General features: G+C 42.0%; 1 protein-coding gene across 1 annotated transcript in view; it reads right to left on the reverse strand.

The window, feature by feature from the left end:
* Positions 1-1,470: 1,470 nt before the first annotated feature.
* Snx4 (sorting nexin 4) overlaps positions 1,471-24,870 on the reverse strand; it is a 47,081-nt gene continuing 23,681 nt past the window's right edge. Inside the window, exons 7-14 of the mRNA XM_027412808.2 lie at positions 21,200-21,272; positions 16,479-16,540; positions 14,710-14,775; positions 11,922-12,011; positions 9,517-9,616; positions 7,845-7,990; positions 5,898-6,012; positions 1,471-2,600 (exon numbers count right to left, since the gene is read on the reverse strand). Of these exons, the coding sequence (XP_027268609.1) occupies positions 2,553-2,600; positions 5,898-6,012; positions 7,845-7,990; positions 9,517-9,616; positions 11,922-12,011; positions 14,710-14,775; positions 16,479-16,540; positions 21,200-21,272 (700 nt within the window). The 3' untranslated portion in view covers positions 1,471-2,552. The remainder of the gene's footprint in view (positions 2,601-5,897; positions 6,013-7,844; positions 7,991-9,516; positions 9,617-11,921; positions 12,012-14,709; positions 14,776-16,478; positions 16,541-21,199; positions 21,273-24,870) is intronic.

The raw sequence follows: 24,870 nt of genomic DNA on the forward strand, positions 1-24,870 counted from the left end.
AGAAAGACCAAGCTAAGGCTGAGCATTCATTCATAAGAAAAGAATAAGATTGTGTATTTATTTGGAAGCTGGGTGGCAGCCCCCCCCCAAGGGAAAAGAATAAAATAAATAAAACTACAGTCAGGTTTCACATCATATTCCTGTACTGACACCCCAAGGTTCCAGTCTCTCTACATCCTCATCAACACTGGTTGTTTTAGACTTTATGAGAGTAGCCTTTTGTTGTACTCAGACCCTCAACAGATATGACAATGCTGCTCACCCACCCTGAGATGGATGCCCCTTCTGAGCTCAATCTACTGACCAACATTAATTTCTAGAAATGTCACTATGCACATTCACAGAAATAATGATTTAGGCATTCAAATGTGTGGTTAAATGACAATCTACAGAAGCCATTCTCTTCTTCCTCAACATGGGTCTCAGGATCAAAGCCAGGCTTGTGGGCTTGGTGACGCCAGCTTTACTTGCTGAGCTGTCTCCTAGACCCTAGTTATTTTCTCTAGATAATATAAAATAAATTGTATCATAAAATCCCTTTATGAGTTCTGTAAAATTGAGTAACAGACTCGATCAAGACAGTCTCCAATCAAATACAATCAAGTGTCTGCATGTTTTAGAAAAAGTTACATTTTTATCCTAATCCACATCACATACATACATATAAACACACACATTTAAAAAGAACTAAGATTTGAGTCTTAGTACATTGGCTATGCTGGCCTTGAGTCCTGGGCTGAAGAGCTCCTATTGTTTCAGCCTTGTGCAGCTGGGATTATAGGCACAAGCCACCACATCTGGCTTTAGTTGTTTCAAAACACATACCATAAATCTACCACATTTTGTTAAAGTCAGTTTAGGAAAGAGGCTTCTTACTGGGGGAAGGAAGACTTCACTTTGAAGCTCATGCTGGCCTAAAACTTACTATGTAGCCTAGGCTAGCGTCAAACTTGTATTCCCTTGCCCCCACCAGCCAAGTGCTGAGATTAGAGGTGTGGGCCACCACAGTGAGATCAAGCTTGTCATCTACTTTGTGTGTGTGTGTGTGTGTGTGTGTGTGTGTGTGTGTGTGTGTGTGTGTGGTGTTAATAACTGAAGCCAGGGCCTTGGATACATGAAGGTGGGCACTCTATAATAAGCTATAATCCAAACCTGGACTTGTGACTTTTAACTACCATATATGTGGGTATTTTGTTAGTCAAGAGGTTAGAACACATAGGAAGAAAATGTGTATCCACACAGATAACTTTTGCTTCTACCGATGTTTCTACATAACCAGTTTCAGGATTAGCAAAGGCTACATGATACCCTGTTCCAAAAAGAACCAAACCATAGCAAAACTTTTAAGTCTTTTCTAATTTTAGTGTCTTATGTTTCAAAACACCAACATTTAGGTCACTTTAAAAAAATATGACATGCATTACTTTCTACCAGAAAATCAGATATTTATAAGTTGTAAAATATCAAAAATCTTCTGGAAATACACATCCTTCTTTTATTTAATGTATAAGTTTGGCAAACAGCACAAAAATCCAGCAACATTTTAAACATGTAAAAAAGTCAAATGTTAAACAGTACTGAGTATAGTTTTAAACATTAGAAATAATGAGTGCACAGTTAAAGAGTCTGGAAGCTAGCAGAGTGAGAGCTTGGCTTCTGAACATGTACCATGAGACACATTAAAACAACAACATAATTTACCTTTACAAAAATCACAGCCAGGCAATAGAAAAGCACATGAATGATGAAGGTACCAGCCCACAAGTGTTCACTACAAGTGTCTTACACATGGAAATGCTACATCTCGTACCCTGAAATGCCATGTGCACAGAGCCAAGCAGCAGAAATTGAGGCTCACTGCTGAGGTTAACAATTATCTGAGGACAACAATGTCCAATTAAAACTTTCTATATAGTGATTCCTACATCATAATAATGTATTTACTCCACTGCGTATCTGAGAAGCTGAGACTTCTTTGTTGGCAGTATAAAATTTCTTACCAGTATCAAAATTTTGGTGAAACACAAACTGAAGGCATTTTCTAGTGTACGCACATGGTATAGGGGTCTACGAACAGGGAAGAAAACCTCAGATTTCACAATAAGTTTCTGCTGAGCTTTGTCAAACAGAACAGCTCAACTATAAGGCAAGATAAAACAACCCTACAGCAGAAGTGGGTCCTACCAAGTAAATACAGGAATTCATCTTGGGAAGAACTCCCTACATGAAAGGATCTGAAACAGTTGGCATTGGGGAGTACATGGAAATTAACTAACACCCTAACATTCAGCCATTGGTTCAGAAGCCTGATGAATAATCTGTTGGTTTATCTTATTAAATTAACTTTTGGAATCAGCACCAGTCCCCAAAACCTCAAATTATTCTTCATTAAAATGTGTCCTTTTGTGCTATATGAACACAACTATACTTAAAGAAAGCTGATTTGTTCAATTTACTGTATGCTTTATATATATTAGGTAGCAAATGAATTTCTTTTTTACTTGTGCTTCGTTTTGGGGCACTTTGATTGGAGAGAAAGTCACTTCCCAGGATCACATCTTGCTAAAGCATTCCTTAGCATTGGTCCACACTTGAATTCCCTGAAAACAAAAGAGACTTTACAACGTGATTCTGAACAACGGCCCTATAGCCAACATCACAGTGACTGGTAAGTTTGAGAACATCCTCTAGCAGTCATGAGATCTTAGCAGAGCAGTAAGGCAAGAGAAAGAGATCAAAGGACACAAAAGGGGACAAAGAAGTCAAATTGTCCCTATTTGCAGATGATATGGCCCTATGCTTGAAAGACATGAAGACTCTACCAACCTGGGCTACACAGTTGGCCCTAACCCTGAGACAGAAAGCAGGTAGGTGGCTCACCTGGACCACATGCATATGCCCACCTCCCTCATAAAAAGGGTTTGGTTTTGATTTTTGAAGTCAGGGTTTCTCTATCTAACAGCCCTAGCTGTCCTGGAACTCTTTCTGGAGATCAGGTTGGCCTTGAACTCACAGAGATCTGCCTGCCTGCCTGCCTGCCTCTGCCTCTGAGTGCTGGGATTAAAGGCAAGCACCAAAAGAGTCTTTTTTAAAAGAAAAAAGTGACAGACCTCAGCACTGTGACATAAGAGCACACACAATGCAGTTTTGTGTAGGGAGGAGAAATGCATGTATTTTCTTTCTTTCTTTTTCTTTTTGTTTTTTGGTTTTTCAAAACAGGGTTTCTCTGTGGTTTTGGAGGCTGTCCTAGAACTAACTCTTGTAGACCAGACTGGTCTTGAACTCACAGAGATCCGCTTGCCTCTGCCTCCTGAGTGCTGGGATTAAAGGTGTGAGCCACCACCGCCAGGCATGCTATTTTCTAAGTGACTATCATTACCAAATTATTCAAAATTATTACACTGAAGTTTAACAGAGTAATAATTTTTAAATGGGATCTTGGTGGTAGTAGTACTAGGGACATGTACTTTTATGTTCTGAGTCACTGAAATTTTCAATGTATTTGTGCTATTTTTATGCTATTTAAAATCTGTAAAATAACTGAAAAATCATTTTTTAACTTGTTCTGAGACAGGTGTCTTACTATGTAGCCCTGGATAGCCAGAAACTCACTACACAGACCAGGCTGGCTTCAAACTCACAGAGACCTGTCTTCTTCTGCCTCCAAAGTGCTAGAATTAAAGGTTTGCACAACCATGCCTGTCCAATCAATTATTTTTTTTCAAAAACTTCAGCCTAGGGCTGGAGAGATGGCTTAGTGGCTAAGACGTATGTACTGCTCTTGCAGAGGACCTGAATTTGGTTCCCAGTACCCATACCAGGCTGCTCACAACCACCAACTACAGCTGTGGGAGCTGGTGCCTCTAGTCTCTTCAGGTACCTGCACTCATGTGCACATACCCACACATAGAACACACACATACATGTAATTAAAAACAAGTCTTTTAAAGAAATAAAGAAAACCAAAAGCTTTAACATACTTGATTTTATAAATTAGATAACTCACTATTACAAAGGTTAACCCAAAACAGAAGCACTATTTCCTTATTGTTTTGGAATGGGGAGGGGCTCAGGCTACTCTTGAACTTAGTATGTGGGAACTGCTGATCTTCCTGCCTCAGATCTACCTCCCCAGTGCTGGGATTACAAGGGTGCATCAGCATGCCTGGTTGTATGTGGTGCTGGGGACCAATCCCAGAGCCCTGTGCATGCTAACTGTGCTACATCCCCAGCCCAGCTACTAATTCTAAAATGCTTTGTGATTGGTGAGCTTTTGCTTTGTTTCATCATTACTCCAATTCCGTCATCTAATTACAGCCAAGGAACTTCAGTCATAACTTCACTTTATCAATAATGGCATATCAACAATGACATCTTATGTAACTACATATGTAAAATATAGGCACTCATATTTACCCAAGAATAAACTAATGTGTTAATCTTAACTTTGGGTACTTAGTTTCTAAAGAAAAAGAAACTGTTAGGCACCAGATGTAGTGTAATTTTTTTTTTCTGGTTTTTTTTGAAACAGGGCTTCCCTGGGTAGTTTTGGAGCCTCTCTTGGCACTCGCTCTGTAGACCAGGCTAGCCTCGATCGGCCTGCCTCTGCCTCCCAAGTGTTGGGACTAAAGGCATGACTAAACCACTGCCCAGTTTGTGCTTGTAATCTTAACACCTGGGAAGTGGAGGCAGGAGTGAGAGTTTGAGGTGAGCCTATGCTGCATGGTGAGTTTTAGGCTAGCCTGGGATATACAGTGAATTCAAGTTAAGCCTAGACTATATAGTGAGTTCAAGACAGTTTGAAGCACAAGGCATGACTTTATCTGGGCATGTAGCTCAGTGGTAGGGCTCTTGCTCAGCAAAGGTATGACCCTGGGTTTGGGGGGGGGGCGCATGCATGGATGGATGGATATAAATAAGTTAAAAACAATGAAAGAATCTTTTCAAGTTTAAAATATAAAAATCTATTATACTCAAGCACAAAAAATGATGAGATTCTGTGGTACTGATTCTTGGGAAATAAGAGGAAAAGTTATGCTTATTAAACGCTTGCAATAATCTAGAATATGCACAAGAGTTACATGTGTGGTTTGAGTTTTTCCTTTAAGAAGTTGAGGCATATGGACTCTTAGTTACTGCACTGAGCTAGTGTAGGTTAAAAGACTTGCTATGGAGAGATGTGAAGGCATGGCAGCAGGAGACTGCAACAGCAGAACGAGGTGCAGGTGTGCATCCTTGGCACCACAGGGCACACACAAACAAGTGTGCAGATGCCACACCAGCAGACCTCAGGGGAGAGAAGTTAAGGAGCACTTTCTATTTTGTTCTAAAAGCTACTTTTGAAAGGCTTCTTCCAGTTTCAAGGTTCATCTTTCTACAGAGACTGGTTATATAAAAAATTTAATTCATGGCCAAATCATAACCACAATTCCCCCCCAATGCTTCTACTTGCTAGGGATCTAACACTTATGAGGACTGGCATTGTAAGGTCTTGTTCAAGAACAGCAGGTATGTAGCCAAAGTCACAGTAACTGACATTTGGGTAATAGCAGTTCTCTCAAAATTAAGCTGTGAAATTAAGAAAAGGTAGTGAGAGAACTTTTGTCTGGCACACACATGCCACAATGAGTGTGTGGAGGTCAGAGGACAATTTGCAAGACTTGGCATTCTCTTCTTCTACCGTGTGGAAGTGGGAATCAATTATAAGTTGTCAGGTTTGACAGCAGCACCTTTACCCACAGCCACCCCACAGGCTTTATTTTCTGGGAGGTTCCCACATATCCATCTCTGCCTCTGCTTTATGTAGTACTCTCCTAACTATGCTGCCTCCCTAGCAGGCATGCACTCCTGAACACAGCTGCAGTGGTGGCATGTACTCTGATCTCAGGGCTGGCTACCTTTTTGCACATGCTAATCTGCATGATGGCATAGCTGATGAGAGCTTCCTTCAGGTCCCGGTTCTTCTGCTCTTTGAAGCGCTCAATATCAGCCCATGCATTCTTCACAAATTCTCTGAAATAAAACATAGTCATGCTTATGAGACTGTACATTACAAACCCAACCAACCAGTTCAAGTAGCCCTCTTTTCCAAACTTGCTACAGGGAGGAGGGACGCTAATGTCACTTGTAAGGCTCTGGACCTCAGAAAGCTACAGGACTTACAAGGCCCCTTCCCAAGGTCACAGAAGCAGTGAGCAAACTACCAAGGACAAATTGCCTCTGTGCAGCCACCTGCATGAGTCATCACCCACGTTCTTATAATTAACCCCAAGGAACTCACTGGGGTGAACTGTCTCTTTGGGGTGTCATCTGTGCCCTAACTGGAGTAAGCAGACATCTGTTCACATTTCCCCAGGATAAGTTGTGCCTGTCTTTTATAAAATTGTCTCTGCTTGCTTGTATAAGATGGCTATTTTTCCCTTTCCTAAAATGTGTGTGACAGGAAAACAGAATTATCTGGATAGTCTCCCACATTATGCTTACTATTTCTGTGTACAGCAATACTTCTGTCACACAGCTCTACCTTCAAACAGATATGGATGGCTCCCGGACCCACTTAAGAGCCTCCTAAATGCCACAGGAAATGCCTGCCTCGGTCACTGGAAAGTATATACTGATCATGACTCCCAATAAGCATATGATGATTGAAATGACAACTGGAACTGGAGAGATGGCTCAGTGGTTAAGAACACTGGTGGCTCTTGAAGAAGCCTGTTCAGTTCTCAGCAATCACATGACAGCTTACAACTGTCTGTAACCCCAGTTCCAGAGGATCTGACACCCCCTTTTGGCCTTCATGGCCACTAGGCATATACACTGTATACACACATACATGAGGCAAAGCACTCATACATATAAAATAAAAACAAACAAATCTCAAATGACAACCTGGGTGGTAAAATGACTGCTGGGCTCAGTGGCAGGTACCTGTAGTCCCAGCTACTAGGGAGGCTGATGCCAGGAGTTCACACAAGCCTGAGTAACAGTATGACTTGCCAAACAAACAAACAGTTCCTGCAGGCACCTTTGAATAACAGAGTTCACAGTTCTAAAACTAATAAAGGCACTTTAAACATTTTTTAGTGTTTTGAAACAGAGTTTCTCTATGTAACCCTGGCTATCCAGGAATTCTCTTTGTAGCACAGGCTAGCCTCAAAATCGAGAGTCACCTGCCTCTTGAGTACCAGGATTAAAGGTGTGTGCTACAAAGCCTAACTAAAACAACTATCCTTGTCTGTGATGATCTTTCTCATTTAGAAGAGAATGAGCCACATGGTGAAAGCAGATCTCTGAGATCCTAATTCCCAGAAATATTTATGGAACAACTATATTCCAAGCCTTTATGCAAGACATGAAGGGGATACAACTCTCACATTTGCTGACTCTTAAGGTCCCATAGCCTGCCAGAGACAGTCACCACCTACCCACTTAGCACCAATGGTAAGACTACAGAAAAACAAGTTCTGTGCTGTGATGGTCTAGGAGGTCCACTGTGAAGTGGCACTTGTGTTGTATTCTGCAGGATGATCAGGTTTTGTTAAATGGGGTTAAAGAAGGGGCTTAGATAATGTGCAAAGAATAAAAACTATGAAAAGTATAAGAACAAAAATTTCAAAGCTGATACCCTATTCTCTCCCTGCCCACACTACACATGGTTTTTGTTATCAGCCATGCAGTCAGCACACAGGTTGCATTTGTTACTCAACTGTGCAGTCAGCACACAGGTTGCAGTAGTTACTCAACACACAAGTGGAGTCCAGGGATGCTCACTAAGCAGGAGCTGTCACTAGAGCACACACAATCGCTCATGTGTAGCCTTGTTAAGCATCACAACATCATTTTACCTGCCTTCCAGGTTTTTAGACTTCAGCTGCTGTTCCCCTTCATTTATCTGCTCTTCTAGCACCTTTATTCTGGCTTCTCTCTGCTCTGGAGTTTCTTGACCAAAGAGTTTGGTGGTCATTCCTTTCAACGAGAATGTTCTCACAGTCTAAAGGGAACAGAAACAGATGAACTGACAAGGCGTGAACATAGCACGGGATGTTACTCAGCTAAAAGGAAAGAATTCAGGTATGTGCTACAACACAGATGAATCCAGAGGGCATCATGACAAATGATGATTACAGCCACAAGACAAACACTGTCAGACTGAATGTAAGTGGGGTATCTAGAGGGGTCCCTGTTCCTAGAACCTGTCTCTCTCCATATCAGCCAATGTATTCTAGTCAAGTAGCTGGGCACCTCACAGAGATTTATACAAGATACAGAATTTTTGCCCAGCAGTGATGGCGCACACCTTTAATCCCAGCACTTGGGAGGCAGGTGGATCTCTGTGAGTTCCAAGGCCAGCCTCCAAAGCTACAGAGAGAAACCCTGTTTTGAAACACCCCCCCTCAAAAAAAAGATAAGAAATCTCTTCACAAGTACACAACACACCATAAACATTAAAGAGGACAGCACTCCCTTCTTAGGAGAGGTGTACTAATTCTGATTGGGTAAGGCTTTCCAAAGTAAACTAGGTCTTTAAAAAAATTTTAATTTTTAAATTTGTATGTATGTATGTATGTATGTGTATGTATGTGGGTACGTGCCAGGGCTTCAGGTGTCCAAAGAAGCCAGAAGATGGCATCAAATACTCCTGGAGCTAGAGTTAAAGTGGTTGGGAGTTGCCTGACTTAAGTGCTAGGAATCAAGTTCTGGTCCTCTACAGGAGCAATAAGCACTCTTAACCCTGAGTATTCCCCCAGCTCCTGACTAAAACTCCTATAAAATACCTTGCCCAATTAGATAGGACTAAAGGGAACACAGTTTAACGGCTGCTATTTTGTTTGTTTGTTTTGTTTTTGAGACAGGGTTTCTCTGTGTAGCCCTGGCTGTCCTGGAACTCACTTTGAAGGCCAAGCTGGCCTGGAACTCCACCTGCCTTTTCCTCCTGAGTGCCGGGATTAAAGGCATGTACCACTACCACCTAGCTGGCTGCTATCTTTTTATATCAAGAAAGCAACCAGGCTGGGCGTTGGTGGTGCACGCCTTTAATCCCAGCACTCGGGAGGCAGAGGCAGGTAGATCTCTGTGAGTTCAAGACCAACCTGGTCTACAAGAGCTAGTTCCAGGACAGCCTCAAAGCCACAGAGAAACCCTGTCTCGAAAAACCAAAAAAAAAAAAAAAAAAAAAAGCAACCAAAAGGGCGGGAGAGATGGTCCAGTGGTTAGAGCATCTGCTGCTCTTTCAGAGGACCCAGGTTTAGTTCCTACCACCCACATCAGGAGGACGGTGGCTCACATCTGCCTTCAACTCCAGTTCTAAGGGATTCAGTGTCTTCTGCCTTCTGCAAGTACTGCACTCACACACACACGTGCCTTAAAAAAAATAAAGGCAAGGGAAGCCAAGACATTGTACCCCTTCCAGGGAAAAAAAGCAACCAAAAAATGATAAAGTTCCTCCCTCACGATCCTCTGGCCAGCACATTAAAACTGCACCCTCTTCAGCAGCCCCAGACCCTGAACAACACTCACCCCAGTGGCCAGTTCCTCGCACTGCTGCTTCTTGGAAGCCAGGTCCTGAGCAGCTGTCTCCAAGTCATACTGCATAAGCTCATGCTTCCTGCACACAGCCCTTGGGGTGAGCAAGCACAGCCATTAAGTTTTTCTGGCTTCTTTAACATCAGAAATGTTTTAGGGGCACAGGGAGAGGCATACATAAGGCCCAACTAGGTTCAGGGTTTATGTGACCATAACGTTCAAGTTTAAAATGTAGTAGTTGAACCTTGAAAAATTAAATCTAACAGAATCTAAGCACAAAACTTTATATATTTAAAAACAAAGATGGTTTATGCAATTATTTTCAATCAACACACTACTCTCAGTTGTTCAAACTCTCTAGTCTCATTAGGAACAGTCAAAGCTGTCTTTGAATTCAAACCCTCTTGTCTCTGCCCCGTCACCTGCTGGATTACAGGTGTGCATCACCATGCACAACTCAGAAGCTGGCACTGTGGTCTCCTGTGGCAAGTGAGCATTGTTTGAAAGGGAAAGATCTCAAAGTTGTCTTCCTTTTCTATCTAGAAATAGCTTTAAATCGGCATAATAATGAACTATGCTTATTATAACAATTCTAATACAGAAATGCACAAAAACAGGAACAGTACCAGAACACCCATAGCCCCACTGCAAACACACAATGCACACATCTAAGTATGTATAACCTACCAGAACTCAGCTAGGCATTTATAAAACACACCCACACTTCTACTATGTCTATACTTTCATGCTCTGCCACAAACAGTGGGAACCTTTCCATGTCAATCCACAATAAACATTTTTATGATTTATAGGAACTACACAGAATTTCACTGCATTCAGCAATTTTATTTTGTTTTGTAACTTAAAAATACCTTGGTGAAACTTACTTCTACACAAAGCAGGTAGGGAAAAAGCTAACCACCTGCCAGTGTTTTCATGCTGACAAGTTAAAGAACATAGCTCTTCTGTCTTCCCAGTAAAATTATTCTTTAAGATGTATTTTTATTTTTAAGTGTGTGTGTGTGTGTGTGTGTGTGTGTGTGTGTGTGTGTGTGTGTGTGTGTGTGTGTGTGTTTTGGGATGTTCATGCCGAGTGCAGATGTCTGCAGACACCAGACACAGGTAGGTAGTTGTAACCTGCCTGACACAGGTCCTAGGAATTGAACTTAGTCCTCTGGAAGAGCTGTACAAACTCTTAGTACTGAGCCAACTCTCCAGCCTACCACCCCCAATAGAGTTCTTTTTTGCCTCCAGTTTGGAAACAGGGTCTTCTTACTATTAGCCCTGTCTAGCCTGGAACTCACTAACAAGGTGGGCCTTGACCTCACAGAGATCCATCTGCCTCTGCTTCCTGAGCAGAGTGACTAAAGGTGTGCACACCATGCCCTGCCTCCAACAGATTCTTATACTGCTTCTCAAAGTGACAGCAAAACTAATCAAACGCTAACCCTTTCAGAAAAATGGTTTTTCTAACTTGAATTAAAAAAAACAAAACAAACAAAACAAAAAAACCAACAAAAACCAAAAAAAACAAAGATAGAAAGAAAGAAAGAGTAGTAGTTTGAATGAGAACGGCGGCTAAGGCTCGTATATATGAATGGTATATATCCCCAGTTGATGAAACTGTTTAGGAAGGGTCAGGAGGTGTGTCACTGGGGATATGCTCTAAGTCTTCAAAAGCCCATGCTACTCAAACTAGCTCCACTTGTTTCTCTCTTCCTGCTGTTTGTGGTTCTGATGTAAACTCTAAATTACTGTGCCTGCACCATGCCTGCCTGTCTGCCTGGGGCCATGCTCCCATCACTATGTTCATGGATTTAACCCTCCACAGTCCCCAGTTAAATGCTTTCTTTTGTAAGCTGCCTTGATAATGGTGTCTCTTCAAAGCAACTAAGACATGAAGAAAGGAAGGAAACATGCTAACTTTTTTGATCTAATAAGGCTGTCTAGCAGAGAATCCTGATCGTCTCTGTAAGACTCTACATACTCTGCCTGTATTTTGCTCCCAATCTTTAAATTGGTAAAAGCAGAAAAAAACAAACAGGCCAGAAGGATGAACAGGAAGCTATTGTCAGGAAGATGCTTAAAGGGCAGAATGTCTGGTTTTTATGCCTAGCAGGGGAATATACTGGGACCTCCTTAAAGGGTCTGACACAGTGAACTTACTTAAGAAGCAACCTATTTTCACCGGGCATTGGTGGCGCACACTTTTAATCCCAGCACCTGGGAAGCAGAGGCAGTCGGATCTCTGTGAGTTCGAGGCCAGCCTGGTCTCCAGAGCAAGTGCCAGGATAGGCTCCAAAGCTACACAGAGAAACCTTGTCTCGAAAAAAAAAAAAAAAAAAAAAAAAAGGAAGCAACCTATTTTCAACATTTTCAGGCTGTCATTTAAAACTCACCGCAGTGCTTCTGCATAAAAGAGATACTCCTTTAGCTGATCTGCATAGTGCTCTTCATCTTCCAAAATATCATCAATAGAGGATGCGTACCTATTTAAGAAACATCAGTAACTACAACTGTGTCAACAAGAATTAATATTTTAAGGAAGTGGCTTATAAGCAAGTATAACTGCATCTCCAGGGGATCTCACATCCTCTCCTGGTCTCTGTGGGCATATACATGGCTTGCGCGCGCGCGCGCGCGCACACACACACACACACAAATAAATTTACTTTTGTTTTGTTTTTTGAGACAGGGTTTCTCTGTGTAGCCCTGGCTGTCCTGGAACTAGCTCTGTATACCAGGCTGGCCTTGCACTCACATAGATCCACCTGACTCCGCCTCCTAAGTGTGGGGATCAAAGGAGTGAGCCACAACCATCCTTCAACTGAAACCCTTTATAGCCATAATATAGCTCTACAGCTAATCTTGAAAGGTAGATGCTTTGTCACAATTGGTTTTGGCTATTTCAACATCATAAAAATTTTTGATTAGTTTTTTTTTTTTTTTTTTTTTAAGATTTTATTTACAGCCGGGCGTGGTGGCACACGCCTTTAATCCCAGCACTCGGGAGGCAGAGGCAGGTAGATCTCTGTGAGTTCGAGGCCAGCCTGGTCTACAAGAGCTAGTTCCAGGACAGCCTCCAAAGCCACAGAGAAACCCTGTCTCGAAAAACAACAACAAAAACAAATATTTTATTTACTTATTATGTATACAACATTCTGCTTCCATGTATATCTGCAAACCAGAAGAGGACACCAGATCTCATTCAAGGTGGTTGTGAGCCATCATGTGGTTGCTGGGAATTGAACTCAGGACCTCTGGAACAGCAGCCAGTGCTCTTAACCTCTGAGCCATCTCTCCAGCCCCTAGATTAGTTTTTTTTGTTTGTTTGTTTTTTTAAGATAGGGTCTCACTCTGCAGTCATGAAACTTGTATGTCAGGCCAGCCTGGAATTCAGGTCTGCTTCTGCTTCCAAGAATTGGTTTTAAGGTGTGTGATGACACACTTGGCTTAGAATCAGCTCATTATTTACCACTGGGGGGGTGAGAAGGAGTCAGTAGAAATCATAAGGACTGCTATTTTAGGAGAATAGACATCTCTTAAAACATTATTTTATGTGTATGAGTGCTCTGCCTGCGTGTATGTCTGTGCAGTGTGTGCAGTGCTCTCAGAGGCCAGAAGGAGTTAGATACCCCTGACTGGAGATGCAGATGGTTCTGAGCTGCCATGTGGGTGCTGGGAATCAAACCTGGGTCCTCTGGTAGAGCACCCAGTGCTCTTAACCATTGGGCCATAGCTCCAGTCCCCCAAGAATGGGCATCTTAATGATGAATCTTCAATCCTAATTATATAACTCACATATAGATATCATCACTGGGCCTTTCTAATCTTTTATGTTTTGTGTTATTACAAGTAGTATTGTTCTAAACTTTTATTTTCTAGTTGTTGATTGTAGTATGTGAAAATGATTGACTTTAAAGTAATCAACTGACCTACTGAACCTTCATGAACTCAGCTGACTAGTCACTACTTCCTGTGTACAAAATCTTAACTGGCCGGGCAGTGGTGGCACATGCCTTTAATCCCAGTACTTAGAAAGCAGAGGCAGGACAGGCTCCAAAGCCACAGAAAAACCCTGTCTTGAAAAACAAAACAAAGTCTTAACTGTAAACAAGACAATTTTATGTCTTCTTCTCCAGTACAAGTATTGCTTGCTTCTGCTTCCCACCGTCCTCACTAACAGGCACCACCACATTAGCAGTAGTGGTGACCTCAGAAGCATTAGCATTTTACTCCTTCACTGTGAAGTACTGCATACATACTTGTACTTATGGAATCTTGTTGCATTGCCCAGGCTGGTTTCAAAGTCTACGGCTCCAACAGCCCTCTCACCTCAGCCTCTGAAGTAAGCCTACAGGCACATGGCACTGTGTTTGGCTGAGAACAGTAGCAGATGTAAATTTCAGACTTTCTTTTACTACTAGCTGGGTGAGAATTTACTCTTTTAAAAACAACAACAAAACCCACTATTTATGACCCCAGCTCTCCACTCAGAGTGTGCTCTCCTCCAGAAAGGTACTTGGCAGTCCTCTCCAGAGCCCCTGCCCTAAGCGTGTTCTCACAGACACACCCGGGCATCTTTTCTTGATTTCTGAATCTTCCTCATGCTCGGTCAACTACAGCTCTGGTGATTCCTTCTCCAGCTAACAGCTTTCAGTCTTAAGGTCAGTTCAGCCAGAGAGGGCCCAAGCCCATCAAGAAGGACTTCAGAGCTGCAGTCTCCCTACTGCTGCAGTTCTAGTCCTTGCTGTGTGACATGGCAGCAGAGGCTGGAGGTAAAGGACCATCTTGAAATTTTTTACCATTACTAGTGTTAAAGTTTGTCAAATAAATTTTCCATATATACTGAAATACACATACAGGGTTTTTAATTTGTTTTGGTTTTGGTTTTTCAAGACAGGGTTTCTCTGTGTAGCCTTGGTTGTACTGTAACTCACCCTGTAGACCAGGATGGTCTCAAACTTTACACCTGTTTCTGCCTCAAGTGCTGGGATTATCTTTACTCTTGTTACTACATGAATTAGACAGTTTCAGAATACATGTATTAACCAATCTTGCATGCCTAGGAGAAACAAGCTCTGTCTAAATATGCAAAGCATTACTATGAATGACAGTTAGCTTGACACTGCCCAAAGAGCAGCCAGCACTCCCCACTGAGCAGACCTGGCTCCCTCGGTTACTCACACATCCATGTGGTGCCCGGCGCTCTGCAGTCCATCGCCCATTTCTTTTTCGATAGCGCTCCATTCACTAGAAGAAAAGAACCAAAGCGCCATGAACTAGCTTTATGGGGCATGATTCCCTGCAGATGTTTACAAGACCCTTTTCTGGCTAGGGCTCACATTTGGATTTATTTCCCATGATTCAAGTATACCAGTGCTCCCTTAAAATTTACTAATTAAAGACACAAATACACAAAGCTAGTTGAGTCCGTAGAATGCCTGCCTACCTTGCTGAATGTGGTGGCACATCCTGTGATCCACGCACTTGAAAGGAGGCAGGAGGGTCACAAGTTGAAGGTCATCTCTGACTACATGACAAATTTAAGCATAGCCTGGGCTACACGAGACTCCCCTCCCCACTTTGGTACTGAGGACTGAGTACAGGGCCTCACAGAAGCCAGACAACTGTTCTAACCCTGAACTATACCTCTAGCCCTTACACAAGTATTTGAATCACTGAAATATTGTAAGACTAAAAAACTCATCTTGCCAAAGTCTTCATAAATTATACAATGGCAAAAAAAGAGAGAAATTATTCAATTCTATTAGATAGTTGATTCCAGTAATTCATTCTCTGCAGACAATCAACAGAGAAATTAAAAGACTTTATGCTCCTTCAGTCAGGAGTTTCACTATGCATGCAGAATTTTCTCATCATCATTTTGTTTACAGAATGGCTTTAAAATGAAAGTATTTACTTGAACAACTTGTTTTGTTTTTCAGGACAGGGTTTCTCTGTGTAACAGCTCTGGCCATTCTGGAACTTGTTTTGTAGACCAGGCTAGCCTTGAACTCACAGAGATCTGCCTGTGTTTGCCTCTGGAGTGCTGGGATTTAGGCATACGCCACCACTGCCTGGCTAAATCTTAACACTTGAGAGTCAGAGATAGATGGATTGTTGCAAATTTGAGATAAACCTGGGCTACAACATAAGGAATTTCAGGTCAGCCAAAGCTACAAGATGAAACCCTGTTCCAAAAGAATCAGGAATTAAGGAAGATGACTCTGTGCATAAAGTACTTACCATGGAAGCCCAAGAACCAGAGTTTAGATAGTTGAAGACACTAATATGACAGCCTGACTATGATGCCAGCACTTGGGACACAGGGACAGCGCAAGCTGGCTAGCTAGACTAATCCAAACTGGTGAGCTCTAGAGTCAAGTCAAGAACCTGCCTTGATGAATAAGGTGGAGAGCTATCAAATGATAGCCAATGATAACCTCCACTGTGGAGTGTAATAAAAAACTAAATGGCCAATAGCTAGGCAGGAGAGATAGGCAGGACTTCTGGGAAAAAAAGAGAGGAACTCAGGATGATTCTAGGCACTCAAGAGATGGCAATGAGACACAGAGGGACATACTGAATGAAAGAAAGGTCAAGAGCCACAAGGCAAAAACGCAGATTAATATAAATGGGTTGATTTAAATTAAAAGAGCTAATGTGACAAGCTAAGACTGAGATTTCACAATTAATAAGCTTCTATGTCATTTTTTGGGGCTGGTGGCCCAAAGAAAAATCATGCTACAAAACTGGATTCTACACACACACACACACACGTATACATCATCTGATGTGTACCTATTTACATATGAATACACATACATACTACATTTGAGAATATAAAATAAATAAAAGACTCTCCTGACTCATGCATTATAAAAATTTTAAAATACTGTTATTAAGCCAACAACCCAACTAGAGCTAAAAGTTTAAGTCTTTATGATACTTACCTAAAAACTCTCCCATAATTCCCATGTACTTTATATACGCCATAGAGTCGATCAGCTACTCTCTGAAATATTTAACAGAAATTGGCATTAGGTTGAAGTTATATACAGATTAGTTTTTTGAAGTCCATATACATTTTTAAGAGTCAGGGGAAAAAGCCCAGTAATTATGTTTGTATTGTACCAAGAAGACACAAAGAAAAAAAACCCTCCAAATCCCACTACAAACACGGAACTAGTGCAGCCTGACGTGTTTACCGTGTGGCCACATTTCTTTTTAGCAGGTTTTTGGTGCTTTTCTGTTTTGTTTTTCGAGACAGGGTTTCTCTGTGTAGCTTTGGAACTTGTCCTGGCACTCGCTCTGTAGACCAGGCTGGCCTGTAACTCACAGAGATCCGCCTGCCTCTGCCTCCCGAGTGCTGGGACTACAGTGTGTGCACCGCCCAGCCTTTCCTGCCATCAGTTTAATGACTACTGCAGAGATCTGAGAGCAGAGCAGCAGTGCTTTGCCTGGCACGTTAGCACTAGCTTTAATCACAGCACATGGGGTAGCTGTAAAGTCCTGGAGTCCACTAGCCTCCTTTCCAGGATCATAATGCTACAGAAACATCTCCGAGAGGCAGTCTTTCTCCTTCAGATTGTTTCCTGATGAGAAAGTCTGTAACAGAACAAATCTCCCCTCCCGCTGCAGGGCTGAAATACAGATAATCTTATTGAAGTGGAAGTGACAACACTGGAGAAGGACAGAGTCTAAGACACACTATTAGATGGTGAACTTTAAACATCTGGACACACACAGCTTTTTTCCCTTTGAGTCTCCTAACAGATGTCAAAGACTCTAGCTGGACCCCGAACATGCCTCTAATTCCAGCACAGGGGGGCAGAGGCAAGTGCATCTTGGTGAATTCAATGACAGTCTGATCTACAAAGTAAGCCCTAGGCCATAAGTCTACATAGTGTCTAAAAAAAAAAAAGAAAAAGACTCCAGGAGCTGTGTGTGTTCTCTCCTGACACCCTCTCTGACTACGCTGCAAACACCAGACATGGTCATATTTATAGACAACTACACAATACATGTTAAACATGGTGTCAGTAACTATAAATTGTATCTTTAGAATGTTAGCAAAGTAAACTTGTGTTTTTAAAATATTAACAAGGTTACATTAAAAATGTGATTCTGCCTGGAGAAGAAGCAACAGGAAAACATGTAGGTGAGTTCAAATTCTTTCTTTGTTTAAACAATTTATTTAGGGGCTGGAGAGAAAGCTCAGTGGTTAAGAGCACTGGTTGCTCTTCCATAGGTCCTGAGTTTGATTTCCAACAACCACATGGTGGCTCACAACCATCTATAATGAGATCTGGTGCCCTCTTCTAAAATACAGGCATACATGCAGATAGAGCACTCATACATAAATACATCTTTAAAAATCAGATTTTTAGTTACATGTGTATATATACTTTGCTTGCATGTGTGCCTGTGCATCACGTGTATGCAGTATAGTTCCAGGGTATCCAATATTGTAACTAGAGTTACAGATGGTCATGACCCATCCTTTGGGTGCTGGAACTGAACCCTGGTCTATAGCACCAGGCGCTCTTGATCTAAGCCATCTCTCCAGCCCCCATGAGTGCAGTTGTTATGTAGAGCTGTGAGACTAAACTAGGGTACTCCACATCTTTATACTGTATCTGTCAGACAGGGACATGACCTCCATCAGGTGACTGTGCCAACCTGGGCAATTCACTGAGTATCCGTTTTCTTCCCTCCCTTTGTCCATGTGTATTTGTAGGTGGTTAAGAGCACGGGTTCCTGATGCAGATATATGAACTCATTCTGGATCCTTTTATCTATCTACCAGGAGCTATTAGAGCATATTAACTTCATTTGCCTGTTTCATATTAGAGAGACAGGACTATCCCCACAGGGTCATTAAGTGAGGCTATCATAACATCACAGTGCACGGAAAATGGTCAAGAAAAAGTATTAGCTTTAATTTCCTTTTGCTTTAGCTCACAAAACAAAGATGACCTTATTGGAGTCTCATTACTGCAAGGCACTCATCCATTTAGCAAGAGTCAGTACCTACTATGTGATAGGCAGGTACCAGTCTCCTTTTTTACAAACAAATTCTGAAAGATGTGAACAGAAGAGACCAGTTTCAAACTCACTTCTTCTTGGCCTTAAGGCCACCTGCTCTGCCTAGTGGTTCTGTCTGACTTAATTCAGACCAGGCTGTAATGTAACCTTTAGACCTAAGTATTTAACTCAGACCCGGCTGTAATACAACCTTTATCTTTACATGGCTTTAAAAGAATTTTCTTCAGCAGAAAAGCTAATACTTCCATTTTTCCTGTCATCTGTTTATAACTTAGCACCTGTCTTAAGCAGCATCTGAGCTATCTTCTACAGCTGACACTAACATTAGGAAAAGGCCCATAGAGCTTTCTGTGTGACTTCCAAGCCTCCATTATTGTAGGTCTTTAACCTCCCATCCATATGTCCTGTCACTCTGCTGTTACTGTCCATGTGTCATGACTTTTCTCCTAATTTCAGAACACTATTTTAAAGCCCAAGTTAATCAGAAGGTTACTGATACAGTCAGAACTTCAACTTGGCTCATACTCAATATGGGGAATTTCAAGGTAATGAAAGACCAAGATTTCACCTCATTGACCCAAAACCCTTTCTAATATTCAGTTCTTGCACCCAAGTAGGGGGATAACAGGGACAGTCACCCACTCCAGTTGACTTTCTTGTTGTTTGTTTGAGATGGGGTTTCTCTGTGTAACAGTTTTGGCTATTTGGGAACTTGCTTTGTAGACCAGGCTGGTCTCGGACTCACAGAGCTCTGCCTGCCTCTGCCTCCTGAGTGCTGGGATTAAAGGTGTGCACCACCAACGCCCAGACTCAGTTTAACTTTCTTTACTTGGCATTTACAGTTTCTTTAAGGCATCTATTATGGTTTGGCAGTTTCTATTATGGCTTTGAGTGTTGGAATCTTGGTCTTTAGCCTAGTGAGAAGCATTTAGATCACTAGGGACTTTAACTCTGAAGATCTGATGCCCTCTTCTGGCCTTCAGGGATACATGCAGACAGAACACTGTAAACATAATAAATAAATCTTTAGAAAAAACAAACAAACAACTGAGCGAGGTGGGTCCCTCCCTTTAACACTCACCATGATATCATCTGTCTGTGGTAACTCAGCCAGAGGAACCTTTACCAGAGACCAAACCTATAAAACTATGAGCCACAAAACCTCTTTTCTTCATAAAGGTAAAGGTATTTTGTCATACCAACCGAAAGCAGACAATACAGAGCCGAAACAGCCTAACAACTTGGCTCACATGAGGAAATGTTTTCATCTTTAGCCAGCCTTCTTCCCTCCCTTCCCTGTGCATGGTGCATACCCACAGTGTATACTGCATGTGTATGAGAAAGCCAGAGAAGAACACTGTGAGTCCTCTACCACTCTCCACCTAATTCCCTTGGGACAGGGTCTCTCAGTGAATCTGAAGCTCTGTTTTGGCTAGGCTAGCTGGCCAGTGAGCTCCCACAATCTGCCTGTCTGTGCTCCTCCCCAGTGTTGGGATTACAGACATACACAGCCATATCTGGCTTTTATGAGGATGCTGAGGGTTCAAACTCAGGTCTTCATGCTTGCAGAGCAGATAGATGCTTTACCATTGAGTTGCCTCCACTCCCGTAGTCTATCTTACTGTGTATATTGAGAGAGACAAAGTCAAGGCCTTGTACCATGCAGCTACATCCCCAGTTCTATTTTTCTATACTATCATGGAAAATTTCAAATATACAGAAGTACAGAATAGGGTAGTTCAGTGGTAGAGTACCAGATTTGGGTCATATGTTGGCTAGTGTCCACCGGACTGGAGAGATGGCTCAGGGGTTAAGAGCACTGCCTGTTCTTCCAAAGGTTCAGAGTTCAATTCCCAGCAACCACATAGCCTCAGGTTCTAAAGTCTCTGGGAAGATTAGTTACAAATTTTCCAGGTACTCTATTTACCAAAAAATATTTTCCCCACGTTTGTGAGCAAGTACAATGGTTGTCCCTCCTCCTTGAGTCATGGCCTTAAGTAAGTTTACTCAGTGGGGTTTAGGAGCACAGACATAGGACCAGGTGTGCTACCCTATGTATGGGGAAGACCCTGTCTTAAAGGACCACAGGCACAGATGTCCTAACATCCATAAATTATCCCACAAAGCTTCAAAAAACCCCAAAGGCTGAGTTTAAAATCCTACATTAGCTGGGCGTTGGTGGCGCACGCCTTTAATCCCAACACTCGGGAGGCAGAGGCAAGAGGATCTCTGAGTTTGAGGCCAGCCTGGTCTCCAGAGCGAGTGCCAGGATAGGCTCCAAAGCTACACAGAGAAACCCTGTCTCGAAAAACCAAAAAAAAAAAACAAAACAAAACAAAACAAAACAAAACAAAACAAAACACAAAAAAACAAAAAAAACCAAACCCAGCTACATTATCTACATTCCACTCTGAAATGGCAGGCCTTTTGATAAGCTGTCAACTACTGCATTACACACCAGGAAGAGAACAACAGGCTCAAATTCTTCCCACTTCTCTTAGAAAGCATACTAGATTTAATGTAAAATCAGTCATCCATCATAAATGCCACCCACTGCTTAGCAGCATGGTAACTTAGTGACAAGCATTGGCCTTAGGAATGTGTCACAGAGCTCTGGGTCACTTACAGCTCTGACTCGAAGGAGATGTGAGATGACAGACTGCAACTCATCACTGTAGTGCTTCAGCTCAGTAAATCTCCTGGAAGAGGAAACAAAAATCACTTAGGAAAGCAAGCAGCCAAAGTTTGTGCACAAAATAGCAATTCCAGTGAATAATGAAACACACTCTAACTATATCCTGTCCCTGAACATTACAAACCAATATAAACAAAACTATTCTAAAAGGAAGCAGCATACATACACATACTGAAAGACAAGGAAACATGCAAACTTCTTAATTTATATCATAGGACTAAGGTAGAGATAAAATCTATATGGAAAATTATTTTGAAAACAAAATAAAAAAACAGGAGAAATTTTATGGTGCTAAAAAAATATATTGCAACCTAAATAGCAGAATCTAACATTTTTTTCTGGCAGGGGGCGGATTCCAGGCAAGGTTTCTCTGTGGTTTTGGAGACTGTCCTGGAACTAGATCTTGTAGACCAGGCTAGTCTCAAACTTGTAGAGATCCACCTGACTCTGCCTCCTGATTGCTGGGATTAAAGTCATGCACCACCACCGCCCAGCTGCCGCTAACATTCTTAACAAGTCTTAGTAAACTCTGTTTCCCATTCTCCACAAAGACCCAAAGCTTTACTCCCTAAAGACAACAAGATTTAAAATAACATATACATATCCATATATATATTCTCTGTGTATCCCTGGCTATCCTAGAACTCACTCTGTAGACCAGGCTGACCTCGAACTCACAGAGATCCACCTGCCTCTGTCTCCCAAGTTCTAAGATTAAAGGCGAGTGCTACCACTGTCCAGCCTAGAGTTAAATATTTTATGTGAATGTTGATGTACACCACTTGCACCCTCATCGCCCATGGAGGTCAGAAGAGGACTTGGATGCCCTGGAACTGTTTTTACGGATGGTTATAAACCGCCATGGGGGTGATAGGAATTGAACCTGGATCCTCTGGAAGAGCAGCAAGGGTTCTAAACCACTGAACCATCTTTCCAGCTCAAGATTCTAATGTCACTCTCCACAGACAACAGAAGAGTTCTACCAATCATTTAAAGCTTTCTCAAATCTACATTTTGTCCTTTTCTTTAGAATCAATGCCCACCCTATGCTCCAGATTCTAAGCTTTGTATACTTTCCCAATTTCCTTTTACCAGTTAACCCGTGCCTTTTACTCTCTTGAAGTTTTTACACTCTTGAAGTTTTTCCTGTAGTACTCACTTTCTTCACTTGTATCTAAGTATGTGAAGAATTCCTGAAATTTCTTTAAAAAAAAAAAAAAAAACCAACCCCCCCCCCAAAAAAAAACCCTACCGAGAGAGGCTGGGGTGATAATTCAGTAGGTTAAGAGAGCTTGCCAGGAAAGCAAGAGGACCTGAGTTTAAATCTCCGGCACCCACATAAACGCCAGACATGGCCTTCATGTTTGTAACTCCAACAACCTCAGGTTGACAATGGGTGGATCCTGGGAAAAGCTCACCCAAATGGTGAGCTTTAGGTTCAGTGAGAGACACTATCTCAAAATAATAAGGTAGACAGCACTAGAGGAAGACCAATGTCTCCTTCTAGAACCTGTACACACCTATTCATATATACCATGTACGTACGTACGTTCCGTACGTACATACACACCAGAGAGAGAGAGAGAGAGAGAGAGAGAGAGAGAGAGAGACTGAGCGAGCACTCGATGGGCTGATGGCTTACATTTATAATCCCTCTGCACTTGGGAAGCTAAGACAAGTGGCTCACTATGAATTTGAGGCCAGTGATGACTTACAGACTAAGGTCCTATCTTTAAAACAGTAACACTAAAAACCAAAGCCAAGCCCACTACTGAGGTCTCTCACCGGGGAGACAGGTCCACTGGCATGCAGGGTCTCACCCCAGGGTGTCAGGTACTGGATACCCTCAGGTTACTCTCTGGGAAATGCTCAGGGTGTGGGCGTTCTTCAGATGTGAGTCCTAGACTCTCAGCCATTTTCTCATCAATTTTTCAATAAATACATTCATTCCATGGCTTGTTTGTAAGGCTTCATGTTTATGATTATGAAATCCTACCTACAACCCAGAACTGTCTCCTACACCCTAGATCTATGCCAGCCCCCGAATAGCACACTTGTAGTTACTTTCATATCCAAAGCTTGACCTACCTTTCCTTACCTCACCCCAAATCCATCCACAATCCACAGCAGTCTTAGGGAGTGAAGCTTGAGAGCTATCTGTATTTTGTCCTCGTCTCCTCCACCCCATACCCTCTCCTATAGACCCAGCTTGTCTGTTCCATTAAATATTGCCCGGATCTGTTTATGTTGATCTGGCCTTCCTGCTGGTACCTTAGATCAATATTAGCACCATCACCTCTCACTTGGAATCCTCTTACTGCCCGGACTGGCCTCCTAGTCTACCTCACACACTCTAATCTACTGCCCGGCTTGGACAATCTTTCTAAAGTCAAAGCCTACATAATTCCTCTGCTTTTAAGTATGTTTCTTTCGGGGGCTGGAGAGATGGCTCAGCGGTTAAGAGAACTGACTGTACTTCCAGAGCTCCTCAGTTCAATTCCCAGCAACCACATGGTGGCTCACAACCACCTTGAATGAGATCTGGTGCCCTCTGCTGGCATGCAGGCAGAGACATAATAAATAAATAAAATCTTTATTTAAAAAAAAAAAAAAAAAGTAGGTTTCTTTCTGGTTCAGGTTAGCCACTGATCCTGAGACAAAACCTAAATTCCTTTTTTAAGATTTATTTTAATTGTGTGTGCATGAGACTGAAGAGATCATAATTGTTGACTACTTCTGGAACTGGAGTTACAGGTGGCTGTAAGCCATCTGACATAGCTGCTGGGACCCTAACTCAGGACCTCTAGAGACAGTAAACACTCTTAACTGTTGAACCATCTCTCCAGTCCCAAAGTCTAAATCCTTTAACGCAGCAGCTTAGGAAACTACACAGAGCTCCTGCACAGTTACTATGGCTCATCTAATCAGAATCTGCTGGCCAGTCTGAGGGAATCACCACTGATTAAACAGCCTCTACTACTCTCACTCCTCTCAAGACAGTGTTTCTCATCTAAGAAATAATTCAGGCAGTAAAGGGCCCACAAGCATGACTGTCACTAAGAGTCAATCCCTACTGGAAAGAGATGTTCTTACCTCAAGAGAGAGAGGCAGAAATGGACTCTCTAATTTTGCTTACATCTATAGACTATTCAGATATCAAACTGTGGGGAAGAAAGTGAGAATGGACAGACAGACAGGGACAAAGTAAGACTTTCCATTTATAATCTTCATATACAACAAATAATCCATATACCTGACAAGTTATTAGAGTATAGTACATAGTCAAACAATTTTTAGATGTTTAAATTAAAATAAAAAAATATCCTAAACAATTGTGAACTGCTTTCTTTATACAGAGCCAATATTTATAATTAAGTGTTAGGAGATAAATCATTGAACCTTGCCAGTCCTTTACCAAATCTTAACTATCTGTTTTTTGGATTTTGTTTTGTTTTTTGGAGACAGGGTTTCACTATACAACCCTGGCTGGCCTGGAACCCAAGTGCTGGGATGAAAGACATACATTATTTTTTTTCTCCCTTGTTTTTCTCTGTGGCTTTTTCTCTTGTTTTCTCCTGGCTATTCTAAAACTCGCTTTGTAA

Source organism: Cricetulus griseus, chromosome 4 (assembly GCF_003668045.3).
Source record: "Cricetulus griseus strain 17A/GY chromosome 4, alternate assembly CriGri-PICRH-1.0, whole genome shotgun sequence".
NCBI classification, from domain to species: Eukaryota; Metazoa; Chordata; class Mammalia; order Rodentia; family Cricetidae; genus Cricetulus; species Cricetulus griseus.